Source organism: Glandiceps talaboti, chromosome 11, assembly GCF_964340395.1.
Source record: "Glandiceps talaboti chromosome 11, keGlaTala1.1, whole genome shotgun sequence".
NCBI lineage: Eukaryota > Metazoa > Hemichordata > Enteropneusta > Spengelidae > Glandiceps > Glandiceps talaboti.
The window spans coordinates 5,823,342-5,848,153 of NC_135559.1; the positions used below are offsets into that span (position 1 = coordinate 5,823,342).

A 24,812-nucleotide genomic window follows, 5' to 3' on the forward strand; every position below is an offset into this window, starting at 1 on the left:
ACGTCATCACCGGTCGTACGACCAGATTTCGTAGACATAGAAAGCAGTGGTTCATTTTGGGCCGCATATGTAATTACGGAATTTGGATGAATAAAAACATCTTTCACCACGTTTAAAAAAAAAAAAAAGTAAAATAAAGTGAAACATAAAACAAGGTCGTGTCTGTAGCTCAAGAATTTACAGAATTGAAACTAAAAATTGTGTAAAAAGTTTGTTATTCTGTGTACACAGGAATTTATTTGTAAATGAACTGGGTAAATACATTTTACATGGTAAAGTTCAGTCTGTGAATGATGCGTCTGCCATTTCCCATAAATTGAAGTGTCACCATGGATGAATAGTAACTAAACTTACCTAAGCTTATAACTTAGTGCTTGTATTTACCCGACTTCCTATCCTACGTACATAACAACAGACTTTTTACGCCTGGCCCATTAAAATATAGTAAATTAGTGAGTTTCAAACATGGACTTGATCTATTTTATTTCACATTGTTTTGTTTTGTTTTGTTTTTCAAGTAATTAAAATTAAGATTAATTAATTTTTTAAATCAAAATTTCGGTTTCAAAGTGTAAATTTGTTATCCATATGATGGTCACTTTATAAAAGACATTTGATTTATAATGATACCACACTCCAAATATTCGCAAATCTTCACCCTAACACATCTGTGAAGTTATCCCTTTCTGGAAATGTTCTGAAGAATTCTGAAACTGTTTGATCTCCTGGGAATATTTTCGCCATATATTTGAAAAATTGCCGACAACTAGAACAATTGCATTTGCCGAGGGCGCTTTCCTGTGACTGGACCATTTTGCGGAGTTCCTGTTCGTCTTGATCTGTGTACTCTGATACTGTGTTTTCCCAAAGGTGAGAATCTTGATTTGTGGCAGACGACCAAGGAAAATTGCAGACTACAATAAAAATATGTAAAAAATACGATTATTTCAAGTTGGTCATATTACGAGGTAGTAGTAATGGTGGTGGTGGTAGTAGGGGTGATGGTGGTGGTGTTAATGTTGTTGTTGGTGTTTGTGTTGTTGCTGTTTGTGGTGGTGTATGTGGTGGTGGTGGTGATGATGATGATGATGATGATGATGATGATGATGATGATGATGATGATGACAGTCGTTTTCATTGCCACGATTATTACTACTATAATTAATAGTACACCATGATTATCTACGGTTATATATTTTCTTGTGTTTCCCCCTTCAAGTTGACTAGTATATCCTTACCATGCACAGGCATTGCTAACGGAAGTCCTTCTACCGTCCGTGAAATCATACAGAACTCCTTGCTCAGAGAGTCAAAACCAATAAACCAATGCGAAGGCAGAGGTATGTGTTTGTTATTGTCACCATGGTTACTTGGTGAGGATGATCGGCGTTCGGTCTTTGATGTCTCAGTCTTCTTGAGTTTGTCACTCGCCTTGACCTTCTCTTTTTTACTAGTAGGAGCCTGTTGTTTCTTCTTCTTCTCCCCTTTCGTTACTTTGGGAGTTTCTTGAACAGTTGGCGTTTGTGGAGCTGCTATCGGTAATAATTTCGATTGACAACTGAGAGGATTTTTTGGAATAGATGAGCATTTCGGCAAAGTGGCAGAATTCGAAGAATGTGGTTTCTTCCCCGCACAACATTGTGATGAGCCCTTGTTTCTTTCCAACCAGAAAGACTTTTTGTCGTTTTTGCCTCTTGGTGACGTACGGTCCCTTTCAACTGGAAACAGGGAGGAACGAAGAACACGTCTACATCCTGGTGATGTTTTGTCGTGATTTGTCGACTTTGGTGTTACTTCTTTTGCGGTACCATCTGCTTCATTAGTACTAGTTGTTATGACAACGGGTTTCGAGACATTCTGTCTTTTTCCACGACTTTTCTTGCTACTCATTTGTTTCTGTAAGAGCTGGATAAAACGTGTAATACAACAATTCGTAATTGACGTTTGAATGCACAGAAATATATTTTCTGATCGACACACGTTGTTTTTTGTTTTCGATTGCGTTCTCAAGTTCATGTTCCAGAATATCATGAATCACGAGCGCTCGTCTAACACGCGTCTCGTACTTTTTTTCAATCGTGTGCGAACGAACCGAATGCATGTACCATTGCCGCTCCAAAGGACGCCGTGACAAAATTGAGTCACGCATGCACATGTATGATAGTGTGTACGTTGTGGGGAGGGTGTGTCGCCCCCCCCCCCCACACACACACACACTGAGATTTTTTTGAAAATATATAGGCCATTTATTGGCATGGAATTTCAACCATACACGTTATTGAAAGCCAGAGTACTTGAAAAATATCTTCAATACCCTAATTGTACTCTCAATACATTATCATACAACTATCTGTGTTATGTACATAACCTATAAAGAGGTTTTATGGCAGATATACACACACACGCAGTCACCCGCCTCATCAGTGAATATAGGCCTCAGAACTTATTGCGACAAAGCTGCAAGAAGCTTCGTAAATGGAATCGCTACATTACTGCTCCTGAAATTTGGTTCATAGCATGAGGAAATATGTTGTCCCCCCTTTTCAGACCATCAGAATTTTCATGCCCCCCCCCTCTTCACCCTAATTTCTTTCACCCTATTTTCTCATCACCCCCCACCCTGCCGTAAATTCTGCTTGTTCCCTAAGAGACCAACACGAGAATACCTTTTTGGGGGTATCATTTTATTTACAGTTTAACAGCAGCCCTATAGTTTACAATGACATTCTGTTGACTTGTATGTATTCATATACAAACAATACAGGTTACATTTTGCAATACAAACTTCCACCACGCACTTCAAAGACTGTTATTAAAGTACACACTTGGATATATTGACAAACAGCAATATGAAGTTAATCCATATGTGTCATATGAATAATTATACCTCAAACACTTAGATTTACAAAAGTTGGTTATTTGTTTCAACTCCCTCTAGAGACAGTGATGTTTCGACATTCCACTTTCCCTATGCAGTGCCTCCTTGCAGTCATAACAATGCTGTCACAGGTGTGTGTGTGTGTGTGTGTGTGTGTGTGTGTGTGTGTGTGATGGGTAATGACCAAAAGGAGACGCTGCATAGGGGGAGTGATGGAAAACTATTCAATTTAATCTGCTTTCATTCTCACTTCCTTGATTAGGAATTTGTTTATTTGTTTTGAAATGTACGATCTTGACAACAATTTAGTTTGACTAGATAAAGATTGGTATTCATCTCAAATTATCTTCGTTTGTGGTGATGACCATATTTGGTATACATGGCAGAGAAAATAATGCCACTTTGCTGACATTACAATATCTTGGCATACAAAAAGCAACAACAACTTAAAACTTATTTTTGGATAAGTATGATCTATGACTGACTAGTATTCCATCAGGTAAATCCTCATTTAACACTTGACAGGTAAAAATATACTTTTGCATTAAAACATTGAGTTGAAGTAAGTATTTCTCACCACATGGATTCAAAAGATATAACCTTCAGATAAAAACAAATGGATAATTTTGTTGGTCCTGTATATCAATGTATTTGTATAAATGAGGTAAAAGGTTCAAAAATGTTTTTTCTATCATTCAGGCATGTGTGAAGTTATGAGAACTCAAATGGCTTCGGACAAATCTGGTTTAATTCACATCATTCCTTGTGTATTCCATTTTAACCCAAAATTTTGAAGTGGGTCATGGTAAACGACACAAGATCTTCACACAAAAACACTAACTTTATGGAAAGTTACCATTAACTATGAAAACATACATATTTCTATGGCATGTATCTAGTCATAACTGGTTGTCTGAAATGCCCATGCTTATCAAACACTCATCTCTTTCCTGGCTCAGCAGGACTGATGCCATGTGAAACTGTAGTTATGGACACATACCACGTACAGTTTTAGAATATCCACCCCCCCCCCCACCCACCCATTGTAAACAGTCTGGACTACTGGTGCCATGTGAAACCATATTCAGACAGTTTTAGAATACACTTCCCTGGTGCCATGTAAAACTGTATGTATGATCATACTAGCTACAGTTGAATAATACACATCCCCACTCATTGCAAACAGTCTGGACAGTACTGGTGCCATGTGACACCATATATATGCAGTTTAAGAATACACCTCCCTGGTGCCATGTAAATCTGTATGTATGATCATATCAGCTACAGTTTTAGAATACACATCCCTGCTGATTCTAAACAGACTGAACAGCACTGGTGCCATGTACAACTGTATTTATGAATACACTGGCTATCTCTTGAATGGTTTTAAAATACTATTTGATCTACAAAGTCTGAATATGATTGGGATTCAAACCAATGACTAGCATACTGTTGAAAACCAGAGTATTAGTTATGTTGTGGTTTTTATCAAACACATCACATAAGAGCATGACATATTATTCACATGATCTCCACTGTACATTTCCCACTAAAACATTATTTCAATAAATTTCACTTTCTGATAACATTGTCATGGGTTTTGAAAGGAAGAATATTTTGAAATGTCTTGTATTGAATTGTTAACATAACTGAACATGAACTGATTGAACAAATCATGGCATAACATTTCAAGAACTGACCAATTTTTAGTGACTTTGGTTACTTGATGAAAAAATAGATCACAGTAGCAGCTAGTGCAGGTTAGGTATATTGCAATTGTTTCTGTGTTAGTAGCTATGAAACCATATATGTTAGTGTGGTTAGGAATCTTCAAAAATTTGTCAATTTTATAATTTTCAGCTTTACTGATATATATCTTTTTATATGAAGTAAATTACTTGTTCCTGTAATACTTTGATTTACACAGAAAAGGACTGATGAAATGGGTTTGATAGTAAAATTTTAAATTGTATCCTACCTATCGAACATCTCTCTTCTATAGATAATAACCACTACAGAACATTTGTTATTAAGATGAGGGAATTGAAAATGTAGATGGCAGTAGGTGGGCAGAATCGTTACTTTGTTCACAATTTCAAAAGACTTACATTAAGACACACGAACACAAAAATCAGGATGATGCATTCTGAATTGTCAAATCACTGACAATATATACAGGATGATGCTACAAACAAAGATACTTGTCAAAAACCTAGGGTTCTTTAATTTTGCATTATCAAAGAGAAGATAAGAAATAAAATAAGTATACTGCATTTTGGGTTTAGTAAATCATTATTTATTTGGGAAATAGTTTCTATGCACATTGTAATGTGATGTCAACAAGAGAAATATGTACATATCTGGAGTGTTGGGCAGTATGTTTTGATAATATTCCCCAATACTTTTCTTTGTTTAGCAAAGGAAAGTACCAGTGACCTAAGGGCCTTTGTCAATACGAGTTGCTAGACTTGTAGTGACAACCCTTACGTTGACGCACGATGTAGTGACAGACCAACCAGAGTATATATTCCATATTTATATTGAACCTGGCTTATGCATGGTACAGTAGTGAGTAGCTAGGCATAAATGACTGTAGACATAAACTGAGTTTATATCTTTTTTTTTTGGGAATGGAGATGGTGAGTAATATTATTTACATTTGCAATATTCTACTAACTGCAACACACTAGACCATCTAGTACTATTGGCAGAACTAAACATTAGTATTTAGGCATATTCCTTACAACTTATAAAAAATATACAAGATTCCATGACATAATTTAGCATAGGTACATTACAAAGTTGAGGAAATACCTCTTTTGTCAGCTAACAATGCAGGAAGACACAGTGTTAATCATCATTGAAGGCATACATTGACATTATTGCCATAATAGATCGGCTTAATATTTGTTTTTAAGTTAAACTATTCGTGCACTCAGTTTGTGCCACTTTTAAAATGACAGAAACTGATAAGATTTGCATTTAGAAAGGCAGCATAAGTCTATTTGCAAGAAAGAGTAGGCAAAATGTTCAGCAATAGCGGTGTTTTATTTATTTATTTTTAGCTTCAAGCATGGATCATTCAAATTGGAGTTTTGTGTACCGTACATCTTCAGATTTTCTTTCTATATCTCATACTTGTTGTAAATGAATGCATAAAACACATTTTACAATACGTCAACCACTGGGTTATACAGGCTTTCACAATAAGTCACTGACAAGATTGTTTAAAGCAGACATTTCAAACTACAAACTAAGTTTACATGTCTCGGTCACATGAAGAAACGTGAAATTATGAACAATTTCTTAAAAATGTCGTAGCTCATGCATCAATACAACAAACATCACACTAAAAACAAATAACCCATATACTTTGTCACAGTTAATACGATATTTCAGTTAATAAAATAAATATTTATTTATTATGTGTGTACACACATTTATGTTGTTTTATTTCAAGACAAGTTGTCACAACAAAATATAGTCTGTAAGGTACGTTGTGATGGGGCGCCCTCACACATCGGTCACGGAGAGAGGAGGCCAGTGAGGGCAGAACAACATGATATATCTTTCAGTCTAAACAAAACATTGCAAAGTTTTTATTTTGATACAAAAAAGCTACAACATTAAACTGTATTTAATACAGCTTGTGTACAGTAACTTCACAACTCAGTTAATGGTGGTTTCTTTACATGCTGCATTACTCAAACTCCATAATAAGTTCTTCATCTTGGAGACTCTGTCCAACATCACAAAATATTTTCTTGACCTAGAGATTGAGAAAGGAAGAATAACAATACTAAATATTACCAGGAATAAATATTTTTTTAATAATAAAACCATATTTCATAACATCATTAGCTTCATAGTCATACACTGTAGTAGTGTGATCATATAACATATGTTGTAATAACAGACCCCTTTATGCATGAGTGCGAGTATATGGATACAAGGGTACTTGTCACACCCATGCTTGTGGTGTTTCTGTACCACTTGCTTCCCTTTGTAAGTACAGCTGCAGTGAACACTGTAAGCATTCGTACAAATGCCATAAGTATGACACACAGAGAACACTGTAAGCATTCGTACAAATGCTGTACATGTGTGTCACACTGGCATTCAAGCATCATTGGGTTCTGTTATATTACTGACAGAAACATTAAAAATCTGAAGACTTTGTGAAATTTCAGATATGACACACTGTTCTTTTTACCTTTCCTGACACTGGAGCTGATATACTGTTTTGCATTTTCATTGCCTCAATAACACACACTTCCTGGCCTTCCAGGACCTGAAATTATAAAATTATGATTTGCTAATAACTTAACTTTTATGAAATAGATTGATATTTAATATTTGGACATAGCAATTAGACTCAATAAATTGCAAGTCAGTTACCTCTAGTCTCCTTTTTACCTGGTACCTGGTATGTAATTGTAATGTTGCATTATTCTGAGTCAGAATCTTTGTAGTATGGTTGATCATAGTTTGTGCTAGTAGGAAAATAGAAACAACAGGAATTGCAGGGTACTGACAACACATTGCATATTACATACACAGGTAAGACATCCTCGGTGTACACTGTGAACATATTTATTTTGGCTCTCAAAAACATTTTACACATGGCTCAAGCTTACTTAACAGGGTAGACAATGTTGACTACAGTATGCTTATAACTATGTCAGTTTAATTCAAACCTCATGGGATAAATCCACCCAGTACATAAATACCTAATAAAAAAAAATTACCGGAGTGTAATTTATCAGACTTTATCAGTGAAACTGATTCTATTTTCACTCGGATTATATTTGTACAAACTTTGTTTCAGCTGAATATCCTAAAACAAGTTTACAGCCAAATTACATGCACCTACATTAATTAGCAAAATAACACTAAGTTGATGAGTATTGATTTTAGAGTGTATACTAAGTCATTGTTATCATGACTGTGGTCATCTATGACAGTGATTTTGTGTAGCATATGTTTTATTATTATCACAACTTACCTCTTGGCCTTCCTCTACAGCTAATGATATAAGTGCACCTGGCATTGGTGACAAGATCTCCTTACTAATGGCACTTGAATCGACTTGAGGCATGTAACCAACCACTTCAGCCATATCTTGGGGTAATACATGTACTGGGAACTACAGGAAACAAAACATTATTTCTAGTTGTTAGATTATTACCTTGATTAGATTATAAAACTTAGCTGTACATGGTAATTGTGTCATGAAAATAATCCGACTCAGAACTGGACTTTGATCAGCTAAGCGAGGGCAGCATAGAAACAGTTCACAATTTTATGCCATATATGTACTTGTCCAAACAGATTCATTCTATAGACTGGGCAAGCAAAATATTTTAAGTTAGAAAGTGTTTGAGCTACGGTTTGAGAATCTTTACCCTTGATACAGAGAAGGGAAACCTGGTAAAGCTTGTTTAGTAGCCATATCTTTATATCATAGATTTTACCGACTCAGTGCCCTTAAATAATGTTAGTCAAGAGTAAAGACATTTGATAGCTTAGCTTTCAGTTAGTACTTTGTTGCAAAATTGTGTAATGTCATTAGCTTGCTGTGATAATTTCTAACGAGTAAAAGTCACAGATTTACAATAAATTAAATATGTATCACAATTCAATGCTATGATAATTTTACAGTACTTTGAGGGTGTTTTAGAAAGGCATGAAACTGTCTATGACTAAGAAATGACATCTACTCACCACTGTGCCTTCATATCGTATCCTCATCTCACCAGTGACATCATGGTTGATGAGCTGTGTGTACAATATACAAAATCACTGATTAACTAATATATGCGTAATATCAATGACATCTGAATGTGTTTGTAATTGTTTGTATACTTATTAATGCAGGATGTGCCTTGGAAATAAACTGTTTAAACTTACATGTATGCTATTACTTTTTTTCAAGAAAACTCCAACCTATTCACAGTTATAATAAATAGAAATAATCAAGGGTCACGAAACAAATTTTTGTCATTTTAGAATCCAATATGGCCGCCAAATCCAATATGGCTGCCAAATACTGTGTTAACTCTATGGAAAAATAAATATTGACAAATCCTGAAAACAACATGGTAAACCCCAAATTTCTTTTATTATTTCAAAAGGACTATGAAAAAATTTCATATTTAGACCAATCAGAAACCTCTTTATTAGCAAACCTTCTATAAACACTGTTCAAAACCCAATCAAAATCCACTAACCTGTATGGCGTACTGTACACCGTTGACTTTGGTGACAATAACTCTGTTCTCTAATGACCAAGCACTATCAACATGGAAAGACTGGCCATCCAATACAACCTGTATCAGGGAAAAGAAGACAAATATTGTCAAATCAACTCATGCTATGAAAACATAGTCAGTAATCAAGGATACTCAAACAAAATTCGACAGAAATTGACATCATCTATGAAAGATTTTCCCTCAAGTGAAGTCAGGTGTCATATAAATATAAAACCAAATCAACATAGTTCTCAGAACTTGGGATGGGTAAGAGTTAGCACATTAATTACTATGTGACACATCATGTTTGTCACCAAAAAATAAAAGCATTTAATGAAGACACACGTACCCAAAATGACATGACCTTATTCACTTGCATATTTCATCATTATAGAGGAACGGCATCTAATTTGCATACATAGTCAGAAAAAAAAGACTAAACTGGACTAAATACTTACATCAAAGTGATCTCCTCTGTCAGTAATTTTAGCAAGAATTTTTTCATTATCTACCGTTATTTCTAATTTTGTCTTAGTTTTCTTTAATGGTCTTTGTGGAAGTCTGTAAATAGAGACAGAATGATTACTGTATGTCAAATTTTTACCAATCAATTCATCTCTAAGTTTGGAGTTGTGATCGTTGAATGCTTAGAGAGGCGTACTTGTAATCTGTATGGCTTCACTATGAACCTTTTCACAGCTATTTGTTTCTGAATGATTTAAAGGCCAGGGTTTCAATCCCGGGTTCTCACATTAGTTTTATCTTATCAGTGGAGCCATGAAGATTACATCAGATCATTTTTATCAACTTTAATATTCTAAAGCTCTACCAGAAAACTGTTTATTACACCAAAATCTTAATCCTAATCCAACCTGGGAAAGATTAGAATTACGACAGTGCCCCATTCAACTAAGCCGTATAGATGGGCACCTGGTAGGACAGAATTGTCTATGTGAAGGATTTTATACTATGGCTGCAGTGGATTGCATGGTCCACTGGAGTTTATAAAGTATAAGGGTTATTGTGCTGTTATTGGTCTGTACCAGAACAATTCCCCCTTGCACAATGTGGGTAAACTCTTACAGAAATGTACATTAGGCCTAATAAAAAAATTGAGTGGTTCCGATTACACTCAATTTTAGAATAGGTGGGGTAGGTAGACTTTTTATTTTATTTTATTATATATATATATTTCATGTGTGAGTGTCTAGTTCAGGTTTTCCCTGTATTGTTTATTTCTTCCTATCAGATGAACAGCCATTACAGATTGGAAGAACAGTTTTATTTGATCTTTTTCAGTTGATGTCAGTTTCTGCATTAACTATTTCCCACATCCACTATTTCTTGTGAGACTTCACAATTTTTGCGATTTTATTACTTTTTTCTCGAATACGTAAAAAAGGTTTAGGGTCAGCAGTGAAAAACTAGGTGGGGGTCAGGTAACTGGAACCAAACAATTATTTTCGGCCCTACATGAATCATTGTAAGCTGGTGATATCTGCTGGAATCTTCTATTTATTCAACTGTTAAAATTTGAATAATATCTTAATGCTTTTCAGTTATGTCAACTGAATTGTGATTTTTATGCTAATAATAATAATAATAATAATAATTTTGGTTTTTATATAGCACTTTCCCACCCAGTCTGGGTGCTCAAAGCACTTTACAATTATTACTCCTGACTCGGATCTATAGCGACACAACAGCCCTTTATACTTCCTCAACTCCCTGGGGAGCATACATTCCACTGCTGCCTTTATAAGCATTCACATTGCAACCTCTATCCTACCAGGTCCCCAATTATACAGCCGGATTGACTGAGGCACAGTCATGGTTCAAATCTTGCCCAAGGACTTTAGCCAATCAGAAACAAACGGCATCTTGTTTTTACTAATGTCAAGATATTGATTTTAGTGCCATACACTCTATAAAAATAAGTGGATAGTTTCAAACTCACCTTGTTTGATTGGTAAATGCTCTCGCCCTGTAAACATTCTTTAAATAAACACAACATGACATGGCAGCAATACGTCTCTGTTCAGCTTTACTTAACTGTTTACCTGAAAATGAAAAAGTGAAATATATTTTTACCATTTGTAGTAGAACACCTTCAAGGCTTATTACATGTAAGTACCTCTATCTGCATGCTTTTCTACCAATTTAAGAACAGACAAATATATTTTTTATGAATTTTTCAAAAATTGTGTAATATCTGTGGTATGTATGGTTGCAATAATCTTCATCTGTTCGTTATTTTCAGTAATCACGTTAAAGGCCCACAATTCATTCCTCAGTTAGTGTTATCTCATAAGTAGAACCATAAGGATTACATAGAATCATTTCATAGGTAAAGCTGACCACTAGGAAAAGAGAGGCTATCAACTTCAGATGCTACAATCCCAGAGATGGGGGCATCGAACTACCTAACATCTACAATAGGATGATTATACCGCCACCTGTAACTATGGAATTTGTTATTCTGATGAGGATCATCGACTAAGACAGATCAAAAGGTCAATGCTAAAAACTAACTGCTTGTGCATTCTAACCCATGTAAATCATTACTGGAGTTATAAAATGTCATGAAAACCATTCCTTTATCAAAATTCAGTGACACCATGTAAACCAAAGATTATGTACAATAATCAAATCAAACGCACTTACCTTTGAAACCATCAGGGTATTCAGTGTATAAAAATTTTGTGTCAATGTCACCAGAAACAAATTTAGGATGTCGTATAACCTCATGTAAAAGTGGAATATTATGAGTAACTCCTACAAAATAACAAAAAGAGATGTTATTTGGTAAAAGTCAGCAGTGAAACTATGACAACAGCTAGTGGAGTAGACTGTAAGATACGTTGTGTCGCTCTGCCCTCACCGGCGCCGGCCTTCTCTCACATGGGAGGGGTTGACTGATGTGTCGGGGTGCCCTGTCACGGCATACTTTATAGACTGCTAGTGAAGGTACAAAAGTAACATGGTTGAAATAACTTTGTTTATTTATACAGCCTCAAAACTGTACAGTACACAACATGTGGAGTAAATAAACACTAAACATATCAACTGTTCATTCAATGATTTGGCTTCCCGAGTTCAAATTTCTAACAGGTGCCCAATGTACAGACTATATAAACTTTTGTTTGGTACACATATTCATTTGACAATGATCGTCTCTGTGAATATCCAAAACTGAAGCACACGAAAATGAAATTACAGCAAAGAGAAAGTCTACATAAATCAAACATTCTGCACTTCAAGAAGTAAACTTCTTCTGGCCACTATCCCTTTGAACAAAGCAATCTAAATTGGTGTTTCTTTTAAGACGAGAAGTGAAAATTGTTCCCACTTTACCTCTGATAACGTAGTGATCTAACGCCTTCTGCATGTACCTTAGGGCTTCCTTTCTGTCTTTACCATAGGTTACAAGCTGGAATGAACACAAACTACTTGAGTGACTTATTTTTTTCTCTCAATAAAATAAAGTTACAAAATAACGGTGACCAGGAAAGGTATCTCACACACACACACACACACGCACGCATGCACGCACACACACACACACACATAACCCTAGAGGAATGGCATTCACAGGATGATGAGTAAAGATATTTGTTTAGAATCCCTTGATTATATGACATGATTGAACACTGTTTACCTACCTTTGAAATCATTGGATCATAATAGATACTAATCTCGCTGCCTTCTTCAATACCGCTATCACAACGTACATTACGTAGATGACTTGGATCCTGGTATGCATAAAGTCGTCCAATGGATGGCAAACCAAACATCTTATAGGGATCCTATGAATTGATATCAAAATATGTACACAATGTTAAAAATAAATTTCTTAATTGCACTGAATACTATCATAAATTTTGCAATAATTTACACGTCATGTTAAAATATAATACTCTTCATAATTGTCTTGAATTCTACAGCTACTTCTACTACCGGTACATAAAGCGTTGCTTTACATCGGCATAAACTCTGCACCCTACAGCCCGGCTGTTGAGGGTCTTACTTTGGGATAAACCCTGCACTCTACAGCCCTAGCTGTTGATGGGTACACTCTAACACATGACACTACAGCCCAGCTGTTGAATGTCTTACCTTGGCATAAACCCTGCACTCTATAGCCCAGCAGTTGATGGGTACACTCTAACACCTGACACCCTACAGCCCAGCTGTTGATGATCTTACCTCGGCATAAACCCTGCACTGTACAGCCCAGCCATTGATGGTCTTACCTCAGCATAAACCCTGCACTCTACAGCCCAAATGTTGATGGTCTTACCTCATCATAAACCCTGCACTCTACAGCCCAGCTGTTGATAGTCTTACCTTGGCATAAACCCTGCACTCTACAGCCCAGCAGTTGATGGTCTTACCTCAGCATAAACCCTGCACTCTATAGCCCAGCCATTGATGGGTACATCTTCTTGGGCAATACTCAACGGATGACCAGCAGCAATTCTTATCATTTGATGTACAATATCAATGCCAGTAATACATTCTGTGATTGGATGTTCCACCTGGACATCAAGAGAAACATACACACTAATGTAAACATGTGTTCTCAAGGACTTTCAGGTGATGAAAGTGAATTTTTACAAACAATGAGATACTAATCACAAACACTTAGCTTATAGTGTTCACTTACATTTCTGGGAGTTTTTAAATAATGTTCAATTTTTTTAGGTAAACCTATGTAAATTATAATGTATTTATAATATATCTCGTGACTTGTCGAGACAGATTTTTATTTCAAATTCCATACAACTCACCTGTAATCTTGTGTTCATTTCCAGGAAGTAGAAATTCTTCTTAGAATCAACCAAGAACTCCACAGTACCTAGAAATGAACGTTATGTTGACAATATAGAGTGAGTAATATTTACAGATTCTTTACATGTATAACTGTCACATCTATAAAACAAAAACGTTGACAATGTTTTATTTTGTACAAAGGACAAAATTTTTATATAAAACAAAATTAATGCAGAAAAATATTAATATCTAGACTGTCTATCTATAATAAATAATCAGAATTAGTAATTAATTGATTGTATAACATACATTAGTCAGTTTGGGAACGCAAAGAAGGACTGGCCTAGTTTCTAACACATTGTATCATAATAGGCCATTGTAGACTGCAAACAGGAAATTGAGAATACAGCGCCCTCACTTAAATTGTATGTATCATCACCTCATAGTATCGTTTCTTAAGAGCTTTATCCTTTAGTATTCTGTAGAAGTGTATTGTTCAGACATCGAGGAAAGCAGCAGTGCTCTATGATTAACCGAGTAACCTACACCATGTATACCCCCAAGGTACACACTGACAGGAAGTAGAGCGCCACCATGGCAAAGTTTGGAAAGGCCTATTTTGTTAAGGAAACCCTGGATTGACAGGAGAAATCTGGTAGATTTTACAATGTACTTTCATACTGCCCTTAGCAAAAATACTGCCTTACCTGCAGTCTGGTATCCTACTGCCTTGGCTAGTGACACAGCCTGATTTCCCATAGCTCGTCTCATTTCTGGATCCACAAAAACACTGTCAACAAGAAAGTACAACCAGGGTCATCTATATAGTTGAAACCTTTCCATATAAAATATTGATTAAGTATAGCGCCCTCTGGAGACAAAAAACTATTTCCAGTTGACTGCATGAGCCCAAGATAATTTTTGGGGAGTTCACTAATTTTAGTGTTAAATTACAGTTTGAATTTATGTTTGTGGTACACTCTCTCTTTCATATTTTTGAATATTTAATTTTATGCATGTGGCTATGGCAAAAAAGACAAATGAAAGCATACACATTATCCTAACTAAATTAATTCATTCAAAATAAAGTACTTTGACTTGAAGTCTCTACAGAAAGTGAAATTTGAAATTCCTTTGATGTCAAATGTCAAAGTTCAAAGTTCGTTCATATCTAATCATACCTAGGTGCTTCTTCTACAACCTTCTGATTTCTTCTTTGGATAGAACATTCTCGTTCATTTAAATAAATTGCATTACCATGACCATCAGCTAAAACCTGCAAAGAAAAGAAAACATGCAAGCTAGGTGAGTGGTTTTGCAACACCATTTAGAAATGAAACGCTAAAAATAAATATGGTAATGTTCCGTTATCATGTTTTTACACCATAGACAGACATACGTTTTGACCGTTTACAAGGAAGATGGAATGAATTGAAAATGATGCTGTTATATATACACAAAGTCAACACAATGGTTTCTGTGCATGCATGAGTATGTCACCAACTGGGTAATTCCTGAGGTCAAATGTGTTCATTTCTGAATTATTCCTTTTTTGGTTGTTTACACAGCACTGTTTTTAATCATTCTTTTACCCCATTTACATGGACTCTATTTTTAAATGAAAACTTTTGACTGCGCTTTCAAATTGATTTTCAGTTTCATGTGTGTTGCTGTCATCTGTGTAAATGGGAGGGGCAATACAATAAAATAAGTTTGTTCATTTGAAAACAACATTATGTAAATGAAGCCTAAATCACATGCTCAAAAACACAAATGAGTCAAAAGAAAGAAACTGTCGAGATAACTGTTTTTGCATCAGTTACTTATATAACACCACTAGGACATGTAGAAACTACACCCAGTGACAAGCAAGCATTTACATTTGTTACAGACAGGGAAAGTAGACAACTGAATTGGATTAATAACACTTGGCACAGCATGTTAGAAGTACAGAGACAATCATGATATTCCAAACTTTTATGGCCTCTTCTTTCAACATGTAAAGAAGCCATAAAAGCTCTTCTTATCAGACCATACGTGTCTCTGTACTTCCAACATGCTGTGAGAAATGTTATTAATTAATCTAATTCAGTTGTTTACTATCTTTGCTTGTAACAAGTTCTGCTTGTAAATGCTTGGCTGTCACTAATTGTATTTTTCATCCTAACCTGTATTTCAATGTGTCTTGGATTGTCAATAAATTTCTCAATCAATAGTCTGTCATCACCAAAGCTTGACGCTGCCTCTTGAGATGAGAAACGAAAACCTTCCCTCGTCTCTTCATCATTCCAAGCTACTCTCATACCTTTACCACCTCCACCTGCAGAAGCCTTTATCATCACAGGATAACCTAGGTAAAGAGAGGGAGTATGGATAAGTAATGGAAAAGCTGGTGATCACATATTTCTCTTTGAGTCAATTTATGTTTTGTTGCATATAAAGATGTGTTATGTAATAGAAGCATGTTTCGTCGTTTTATTTTCATCAAAACTAGCCTTTGTATTGCTAGGAGAAAACCATGAATGGCGGTAAAGTGAATTGACCTTTCAAATTGGCAGAATGTCTTTAAGAAAATAGCTAAGTTTGAAGCAAGATTAAGAGGAAACATTACTTACCAATCTGATTGGCAATCTTGACGGCTTCATCAGGATCTTTAATAACACCATCAAATCCTGGAATAGTATTGACTTCAGCTTTCTTGGCAATTAGTTTACTTTCTATTTTATCACCCATGGCTTGAATTGCACCAGTAGGTGGACCAATGAACACAACACCTTCATCTGCCTGTATCAGAGACAAGATAAGATGATATTTTTTGTGAATTCACCAACCTTCTTCAGGTCAAGTTCTTGTAAAAAGATAATGACTGTGAACATTTCTACTCATAGATCAAACTTTTGATGACGTCTCGGTCCAAGTTATTTCACATGAGTCTCAAACAACGTACGTGACATTAGTCCATTGCAGTACACCTCAGACAAGAATGGTGAGAATTGTGAAAATTTGGGTTTTTACCTCAAAACTTTTTGGACCGTTGTGAGCGGATATTTTCAGTTATAACTAAGAACCTTGAGTTCGTGAACATTCATTCTCAAATGATTGCATACTTGTCTGTGTGATATTGTACAATATCTTCTCAAATATTCTAATATACAATGCTATGTACTTGCAAGTATTTCACTGATACATACCAATTTCTTTGCAAATACTCTGTTTTCTGACAAGAATCCGTAGCCAGGATGAACCTGTAATATAGAGATAAGAAATTGGGGCAAAGCTGTACACTGAAATGTTTGATGATAGAATATACAGATCTAAGCAACAGAGTCACGGATTGGGGTTGGTTGGGTATAGCAATCATATCTTATTTGTCAGATCTGTTATAGCATCTTTGATGTGATTACCACACAAAGATAAACTGACAGGAGTTAATAAAATACGATATTGTAAATGTGCCTGTACATAGCATAGCGTACATAGCATCTGTGACCAAGTCATATTTTCATCATAATATTATATATTGTAGGCATAAATACTTACAGCCTGTGCCCCTGTCTGTCTAATGGCATCCATTATGTTGTCCATATTTAGATAACTCTTACTACTTTGAGGGGGTCCTACATTGATGGCTTCGTCAGCTTTCTTAACATGTAACTATGGCAACAGAGGAGAGAGAGATCACAGTAATCTGATCAGAATCACACAGCAATAAACATTTCTAAAATGTTCAGTCACTACGACAACAGAGACCACAATATTCTGATTAAAATCAAATAGCAATAACTTGAGAAGATAACCACATGTAACCATGACAACAGATCATGTAGTATTCAGATAAATAGCAAATACACTGGTAATAAAATTTCAAAATGTTACGGATCATCAGAAAACTGATATCTCCATAATATGTAGCTATGACAACACGAGATATCAGTTTTCTGATGTTGTAGAAGTACTTTTTAATAAGACATTAAGAAAACTTTCAGTTATATGTAACTATGACAACATGTTTGGGCTGTAATTTATGCATGTATTATGATCCATAGTTCCAAACTTGCCCACTGTACATACACAGGTAACATTATACATGTAGAAAATTTGCCAAGTCAAAAGAAATATATACCAAATTATAAATTTGACACATGGTACATTAGTATATTGACATTAGTTATGTACTTACAGCCTGATCGTCAGCTTCACTATGTACTGCAACTGTCTTGATACCCATTACTTTACATGTATTAATAACTCGACATGCTATCTCACCACGGTTGGCTATCAGAATCTTGTCAAATGTCTGCAAAAAATTGACAGCAAATATAACATAAATAATGGGGGTGTGTGTGTGTGTGGTGGTGGTGGTGGTGTTGGTATAAGTGTGGGTGCTAATGGCTTCATGGGATTGTTGGGTTCTGGTTGATTCCCATCTCTTCATCTATGGTTACACACTGATACTGCAAACTAAAGATTAAATTGTGTTATATATACCGATAACTTGACCGTCCCTAGTTTAAGCCGCCAACCCTAAACAACTTTTAGACATTTAAAATAAAAAGATATTTCTTGACCTTCATGCACATCTGATTTCTTTCCCCAATGATACCTGTATATCAAACTATCAGAGAAGGGGGTATTCTGACCAACATTTCCTTCGATTTTGGGTCGAAGCAATATTTTTCAAGAATAAAAACGCCCAAAAAGATAAAATAAAATCCTGACCTACCTACCCTATTTTCTGAAGCGATGTTATTGGAAACACACAATTATTTTTTTTCCCACTTTAGTTGATATATGTAAAAGCATACAGATGAAGATCCTGATTACCACCCAATAATTACTGTCACTCATTTTATTACATTTATAGTTACAAAGAACTCAGAAAGGTTTGGTAGCAGAATACTTTCATTTACAAAATTAGAGATAATGTATTTTAATAATTGGAATATTGTATGTTACAAAAGTAACCAAATACTATAAAGTTAAAGCCTATACCCATTTCAACTTTTTAAGAAAATCTCAAATTTCCGCCATTTTTTTCGGTATTTTTCATTTTGAAAATATGTATATCATATTTCATATTTTGTGTTATTTGAAATTACACATATTATCTAGATCTTTGTTTTGCTACCAGCTCTCTTTATCATGAACTATGATATGGACTAAGTTGCCATTATTGGCAAACTCATTAAGATCTATTAATAGTAGAAATACAGTCAAGTGTTCTTAGAAGGTATGTTGCTAATTAACCATAGACTGTTGGTGTTTCATCCTGTTCTCATTGCCACTAGTAGTAATTACAAAGTCATTTTTAGTAATGTGACGCCAATTTGATGCACACAATTTCTAGTGACGCACCAAAATTTGGTGTCCCCGATCTCTTACTCTGTGGTGACTCACAAGAAATCTGATTAGCTAGGGTTTTTTTTCTATTCGCCAGCTCTCAGTCACACACAGGGCCCAGGTGGAAATCAGTTTTTTTTTCCTGGCCACTCTGTTCTTAAATAAATGTTACTACTATTACTACTGCTGCTACTGCTACTACTACTACTGCTACTTTTACTGTACTACTACTACTACTACTACTACTACTACTACTACTACTACTACTACTACTACTACTACTACACTTTCAGAAACATGTAACATGTGTGACATTCATCTTATCTTGTGATTACATATACATACATTTGTATTTCCATGGTTGTATGTATTCTCTTATTCTCTTATGACAAATAAATAAATCAATAAGCTAACATTTGAGAATTTTTTTGAAATTTTTTTCAAGGAATTCTAAGAGCTACGGATGCAAACAATATAAAATGCACTTATGTTCAATTACACATAGAATTTCTCTTAAACATTTTATTCACACGGTATTTGAATTTTATCATGACAATAAACACAGTTTGATTTCAAGTCATGTTTAGCAGAAGTAGAACATTGAAAACATATGAAACATGATAAGCAGCATGCATACATATATACATGTACACGTACCTCAACCTTCAATGACTTTTACTACTCTACATGCATAACCAAAACTACAAAACAAGCTTATATGCTATTTTCATGAAATTCAATTTTTAAAACTAAATGCGTTCCATCTGACGCCATGAATTTGTTGTATAAAATGTACAAGATTTAAATAAGAACATAATTTATAAATCTGAATAAAAAGTCACTATTTTCAAAATTTGTGGAATTTTCTTTGAGTGTGCTTCATTATTCAGATTACATTCTCTGGCACTACGCTCAGTTGCCATGGCAACCACTTAAGCAGTCTCTATGTGATCTAATGGCAAGGGTGTATACTGGGCAGAATGTGAAGTCTTGGTTTTCAAATTTAAAACATTTTCTTTTTACCTTCTACTGTGTTCGTTTTGAAGTGTATACTGAAAATTCTGAACACAAATAATAGTTCTCTGTTGTGTCTTTAATTGAACAGATGTTTTACAAATGGATTGTTTTTTGCCCTTAGAAATAGATTTGTTGACCCAACACACCCCTATTTCTATTAACTTATGGATTAACTTACATTTACTAACCTCCGAGGAACATACCAAAATGTAAATGGGGGGTGGGGGGTTTAAGGCATGATCAATCCATGCATTGATCATAAATTTATATATATTTGTACAAAAATTCAGAAAATGTAGGTGCAATAAAATCAAGGAAACATCTTTGTGCACACTTGATGACATGTTTTTGTACAGCTGTCAATGCACTCAACTGGTTGACCTTTGACATTGAAAATTTCGACCTCTGACCTTTGATATTCATAGCCTCTTTTCTGCATTTATTTTACCACGTCACACATTTGACAATTTTTAGAGTTTAGAGAAGATGAAATCTAATTTTGATTTCTCAGAATCAATTGTAGTTCTGTGTGTACAAAAATAAAACAGAGCTACAGGCATGAAAATGTGTACACTTGATTATTTGATATATACTGGTTCTCTAAATATATAAAAAAAATCTGTTTATCAGTTTGTACATTGTATAATAGTTAATAATGGACAGGTTACTAAGATTTGTACTTAGTGCACTGAAATTAGTATGTTACTGATTTAATCAACAAAATAAATTATATGTACACAAAATGTATTGGTGGTCAAATTCATTAATCGAATAAATTTGGAAAATTTTTTTACCTAACAGTCAGTTCTTAAAGCGAGTATTTAAATACATACCAAAGACATAGCAAAACCTCACTTTTCTTACCCCCTCCCCTTCCTTCCCACCTCAGACATCTCCAATTGTCACCCTTTCCTATCTTCTCTTCCCCTCCCCTCCCAAGCTGGACTTGACATTACTTTATCTTTTTTTATTCATTCAGATAGTAATTTTGTTACATGAAAACATACAATATGGTAAGTTTACAAAATCCTGACACCATCATTCATTTCAGAAAAACTGACAAGACAAACATTTCTGTTCATTTCTATTTTCTGAAATCATACATGTTTGTACATGTAGGGTTGAAACCATTACTCTAGACTGCTCTACACAGACCAGTGTTACAGCCTGTCATCTTTTTAGACACATATTCATTTAGTATGTAAGGTATGCCATGACATGGGTGCCCTAACACATCAGTCAACACCTCTCATGAAGCGAGAGGGGGCTAGAGAGTGAGGGCAGAACGACATGACGACATGACGTATCTTACAGTCTAATATTGATGTTACTAGGACTGTCTGTCTGATACATGTAACATATTTTACTCCAAGACAAATTCCCTTATGTCATTTGAATTCACTGATATTCATATACTTAATTATTAGTTTTTTTTCTAGTTATTGTTTGAATCTGAAGAAGACTGTGTACCACACATCAAAGGATGGTGTAAAGGATGGTGTGTGTGTGTGTGTGTGTATGTGTGTGTGTGTGTGTGTGTGTGTGTGTGTGTGTGTGTGTGTGTGTGCGTGTGCGCGCATTTCAACACATACATGGATACACCCATATGAATCTAGTGGTTTGTAAAGAGAGTGTTTTGTTATTTTTAGTCTTATACTAAACAACTTTAAAATGGGAACCATTCAATGACCCCCCCCCCCACCCCATCAATAGATTGTGTTCTTTTGTGTGTTCATTTGACTTAAGAGAAATTTTCTTAGGTTGAGACAGATAAATATAATATTAATTATGAATAATAATAATAATGTTGTGTTCTTATATAGCGCTTTCCCATGCCGTGCTCAAATCGCTTTACAATTATTACCCCTGGCTCAGATCAGAACGGCACAACGGCCCTTTAGTCTTCCTCAACTCCCCGGGGAGCATACAATCCATTGCAGCATAAGTGCATAGGATTAAAGCCTTCACATTGCAACCTACATCCTACCAGGTCCCCAATTATACAGCTGGGTTGACTGAGGCACTGTCATGGTTCAAATCTTGCCCAAGGACTTTAGCCACTCAAAAACAAACAGCAGGCAGCGACAGGGCTCGAACCTGCAACCTGTAGATTCCAAGCCAGTCACGCTAACCATTCACCCATCATGACTCCACAATGTTGCCATAGAAATGACATCCTTTCATATATTTTGATCTGTTTACTCACCTTTTCATCTGGATCAATATTGGTGTTGGTGTAGATTTCGCTGAAATGGGCAACATTTCGGCAAAAATTTGGAAACAGTCCAAGTGCTCCATGGTCAGTCTGTGAAAACATTGATTTAAACAAGTTTTAATACCTCACAAAGCCAAAAGAACCGTTATGTTAATACCCTTTCTACAATTCATTCAAGCTTATTGAAATAAAAATTATAACAAAAATATGAACGAAATATAAATATGAGAAAATGCATTCTAGACACTTATCCATATATAATGATTTCAAGTAAACAAACAAACAAAAAACAAACAAACAAACAAACAAACCTGTTAATTGATTGGCCTTACATTTGATATGTACATTTAATTTTGAAATCTTGTTATTTTAATGGTGCATCTTACTTTGTCAAGAAATTCTGGAGTTGAAAAATGTATATCAACAAAAATCAACCCGTCAAATCTTTACAGGAATAATGAAGTGTGTTACAACTTACAGGTAAGAGATACATGCATGTACACATATAAGTAATTCACAAGACAAACAATGTAAATTATAATATAAATATTGAAAGTGAATAGTCTTGCATGGCAGTTGCATCAATGTGATTTCAAGATTTTTTGCAAAATAATTTTTTTTCTGAACTTGTGTACAAAGCAGTAATATCTGGACTTTGCAATTGACTCCGTTATGGTTATTATATAGGTCAAACAATATTAATTGACTTTAAGTTTAATCATGACACCGTAATTTTTAGAATAATAAAAAATGGAAATTTAGATCACAGAAATCTACCATTGGTTCGAATAGTATATGATTAGTAACGGCAGAGTGCAGCTCAAGTAAGCATATTGGTCGTGCAAAGCACAGATGAAAGTCAACACCGTTCGTGGAGTCAAGTGTACGTGTACATGTGTGTCTGCATGTACGTACTCCAGCGTTATCAACGCGTTGCACATGAATCATATTTGAACGATAAAGGAAAGTTATCACCGTTGCTGATAACAGTTGCAACCCTCTGATTTGTTAATCATGGTATATTTGCAATCATGACGACTTCTTTACATGTAAGATTAGTAATCAACAAACCTTGAAAAATCTTGAAGACTGAAGCAGAAGACCTCGTAGTCCCAACTGCGCCGCCATATCTCACTCACGTACCGGACTCGAACTTTGAACCCAGTTTGCACTTTGACCTTCATATCACCAAACTGTTTCGAAAATAGTTTGTTTTAATTATTATAGATATGTACTTACATATTTTACCCCATTTAGATTTAAAATAATATTATTCTCCGAAAATGATGACAAGTTTGATAGATGACTCGACTTTTTGCTATGTATTGAAGCGGAAGTAGTTGCACATTACGTCATTTTTCGGGGTTTCAAACCTCAGACACACGGGCAGGTCTATTTACATAATAATATAGGGATATCTGTCCGCAGAAGACACCTTGTAAATACGTATATCAATACAACTTTTGCTTTATTTCTTGGAATAATTTTTGTTGGATATCGAACCATACAGAAATTATCCTTAAAGCGAGAGGTATGTGTCTCATTTTATTTATCAAAATTTGAAGAAGTTCGGCATTTGAACTAGCTGTTGCGTACATAGGCATAGAGTTCCTAGCAGCCGCCATCTTGGATGTTTTCAGCTCCCCATAAAGACGGAACTTGTTCTGTTTTTCTATGTATCTAAATATCAGAGTGATATTTTATCGAAGATATTGACAGGTTAAGTTCTCCTCATACGAATTGAGGTACAGTGTGATTTATTTTATATTTCAGTCATGCAATATAATCGTTTGAATTGATCGTCTCAATGTGTCTGCTCCGTGTCGTAAATGTAATGATCACGGTACTGAAAATGAATGTCACGTCTGGAGTGAGTGATTTTGACAAATCCAATTTCGCGTCATGTTGTATCAGAGCAAACTTTATATTATTAGTGGCTGTAATTTTCTTCTGTTGTAGCGTCGTCTGAATCGAGTTCACAACCCGCGTACAACGTAGTAACTGATACCGGCTTTGGTGTTAATTTTCGTTAGTCTGCCCATTTATTATGACTTGACAGTCCAGTCATACGTTATTGTGGCTTTTAGCAACAGAGGAAATATAAATTTCACATTTATAGCAGAAAGTTTAAATAAAATTGTATGTTAATGATAGAATCATAAAGGTTATTTTAAAGCGATATTGAATGTCGTATTGCAAAATATTTCTTATTCAATGAAGTGTAATACTAATGGTCCCTGGTCATAATCTCATGAAATGTATTGAAACTTGAAAGGGAAAATACAGTGAACAGCTGATCGTGTCTTTATGTTGCAACTCAGTGAAGTGATTATGATAG

The 24,812-nt window shown here is 35.1% G+C and overlaps 2 protein-coding genes across 2 annotated transcripts in view; one reads left to right on the forward strand and one right to left on the reverse strand.

Moving 5' to 3' along the window:
- Window positions 1-5,152: 5,152 nt before the first annotated feature.
- On the reverse strand, window positions 5,153-23,621 carry LOC144441950 (propionyl-CoA carboxylase alpha chain, mitochondrial-like). Its single transcript, XM_078131218.1, has 21 exons — window positions 23,546-23,621; window positions 22,466-22,564; window positions 18,083-18,199; window positions 17,443-17,556; window positions 17,094-17,147; window positions 16,518-16,686; window positions 16,071-16,252; window positions 15,084-15,178; window positions 14,610-14,692; window positions 13,920-13,987; window positions 13,524-13,667; window positions 12,792-12,935; window positions 12,484-12,559; window positions 11,794-11,904; window positions 11,087-11,189; window positions 9,588-9,690; window positions 9,109-9,207; window positions 8,603-8,656; window positions 7,884-8,024; window positions 7,092-7,169; window positions 5,153-6,647 (listed from the first exon to the last, which is right to left on the reverse strand). The coding sequence occupies exons 1-21, from the start codon at window positions 23,600-23,602 to the stop codon at window positions 6,579-6,581; spliced, it is 2,160 nt and encodes a 719-aa protein (XP_077987344.1). The 5' UTR covers window positions 23,603-23,621; the 3' UTR covers window positions 5,153-6,578.
- Window positions 23,622-23,865: 244 nt separating this feature from the next.
- Window positions 23,866-24,812, forward strand: part of LOC144442348 (ubiquitin carboxyl-terminal hydrolase 9X-like) — a 45,401-nt gene continuing 44,454 nt past the window's right edge. The window contains exon 1 of the mRNA XM_078131664.1: window positions 23,866-24,005. The gene's annotated coding sequence lies outside the window, so the exon portion shown is untranslated. The remainder of the gene's footprint in view (window positions 24,006-24,812) is intronic.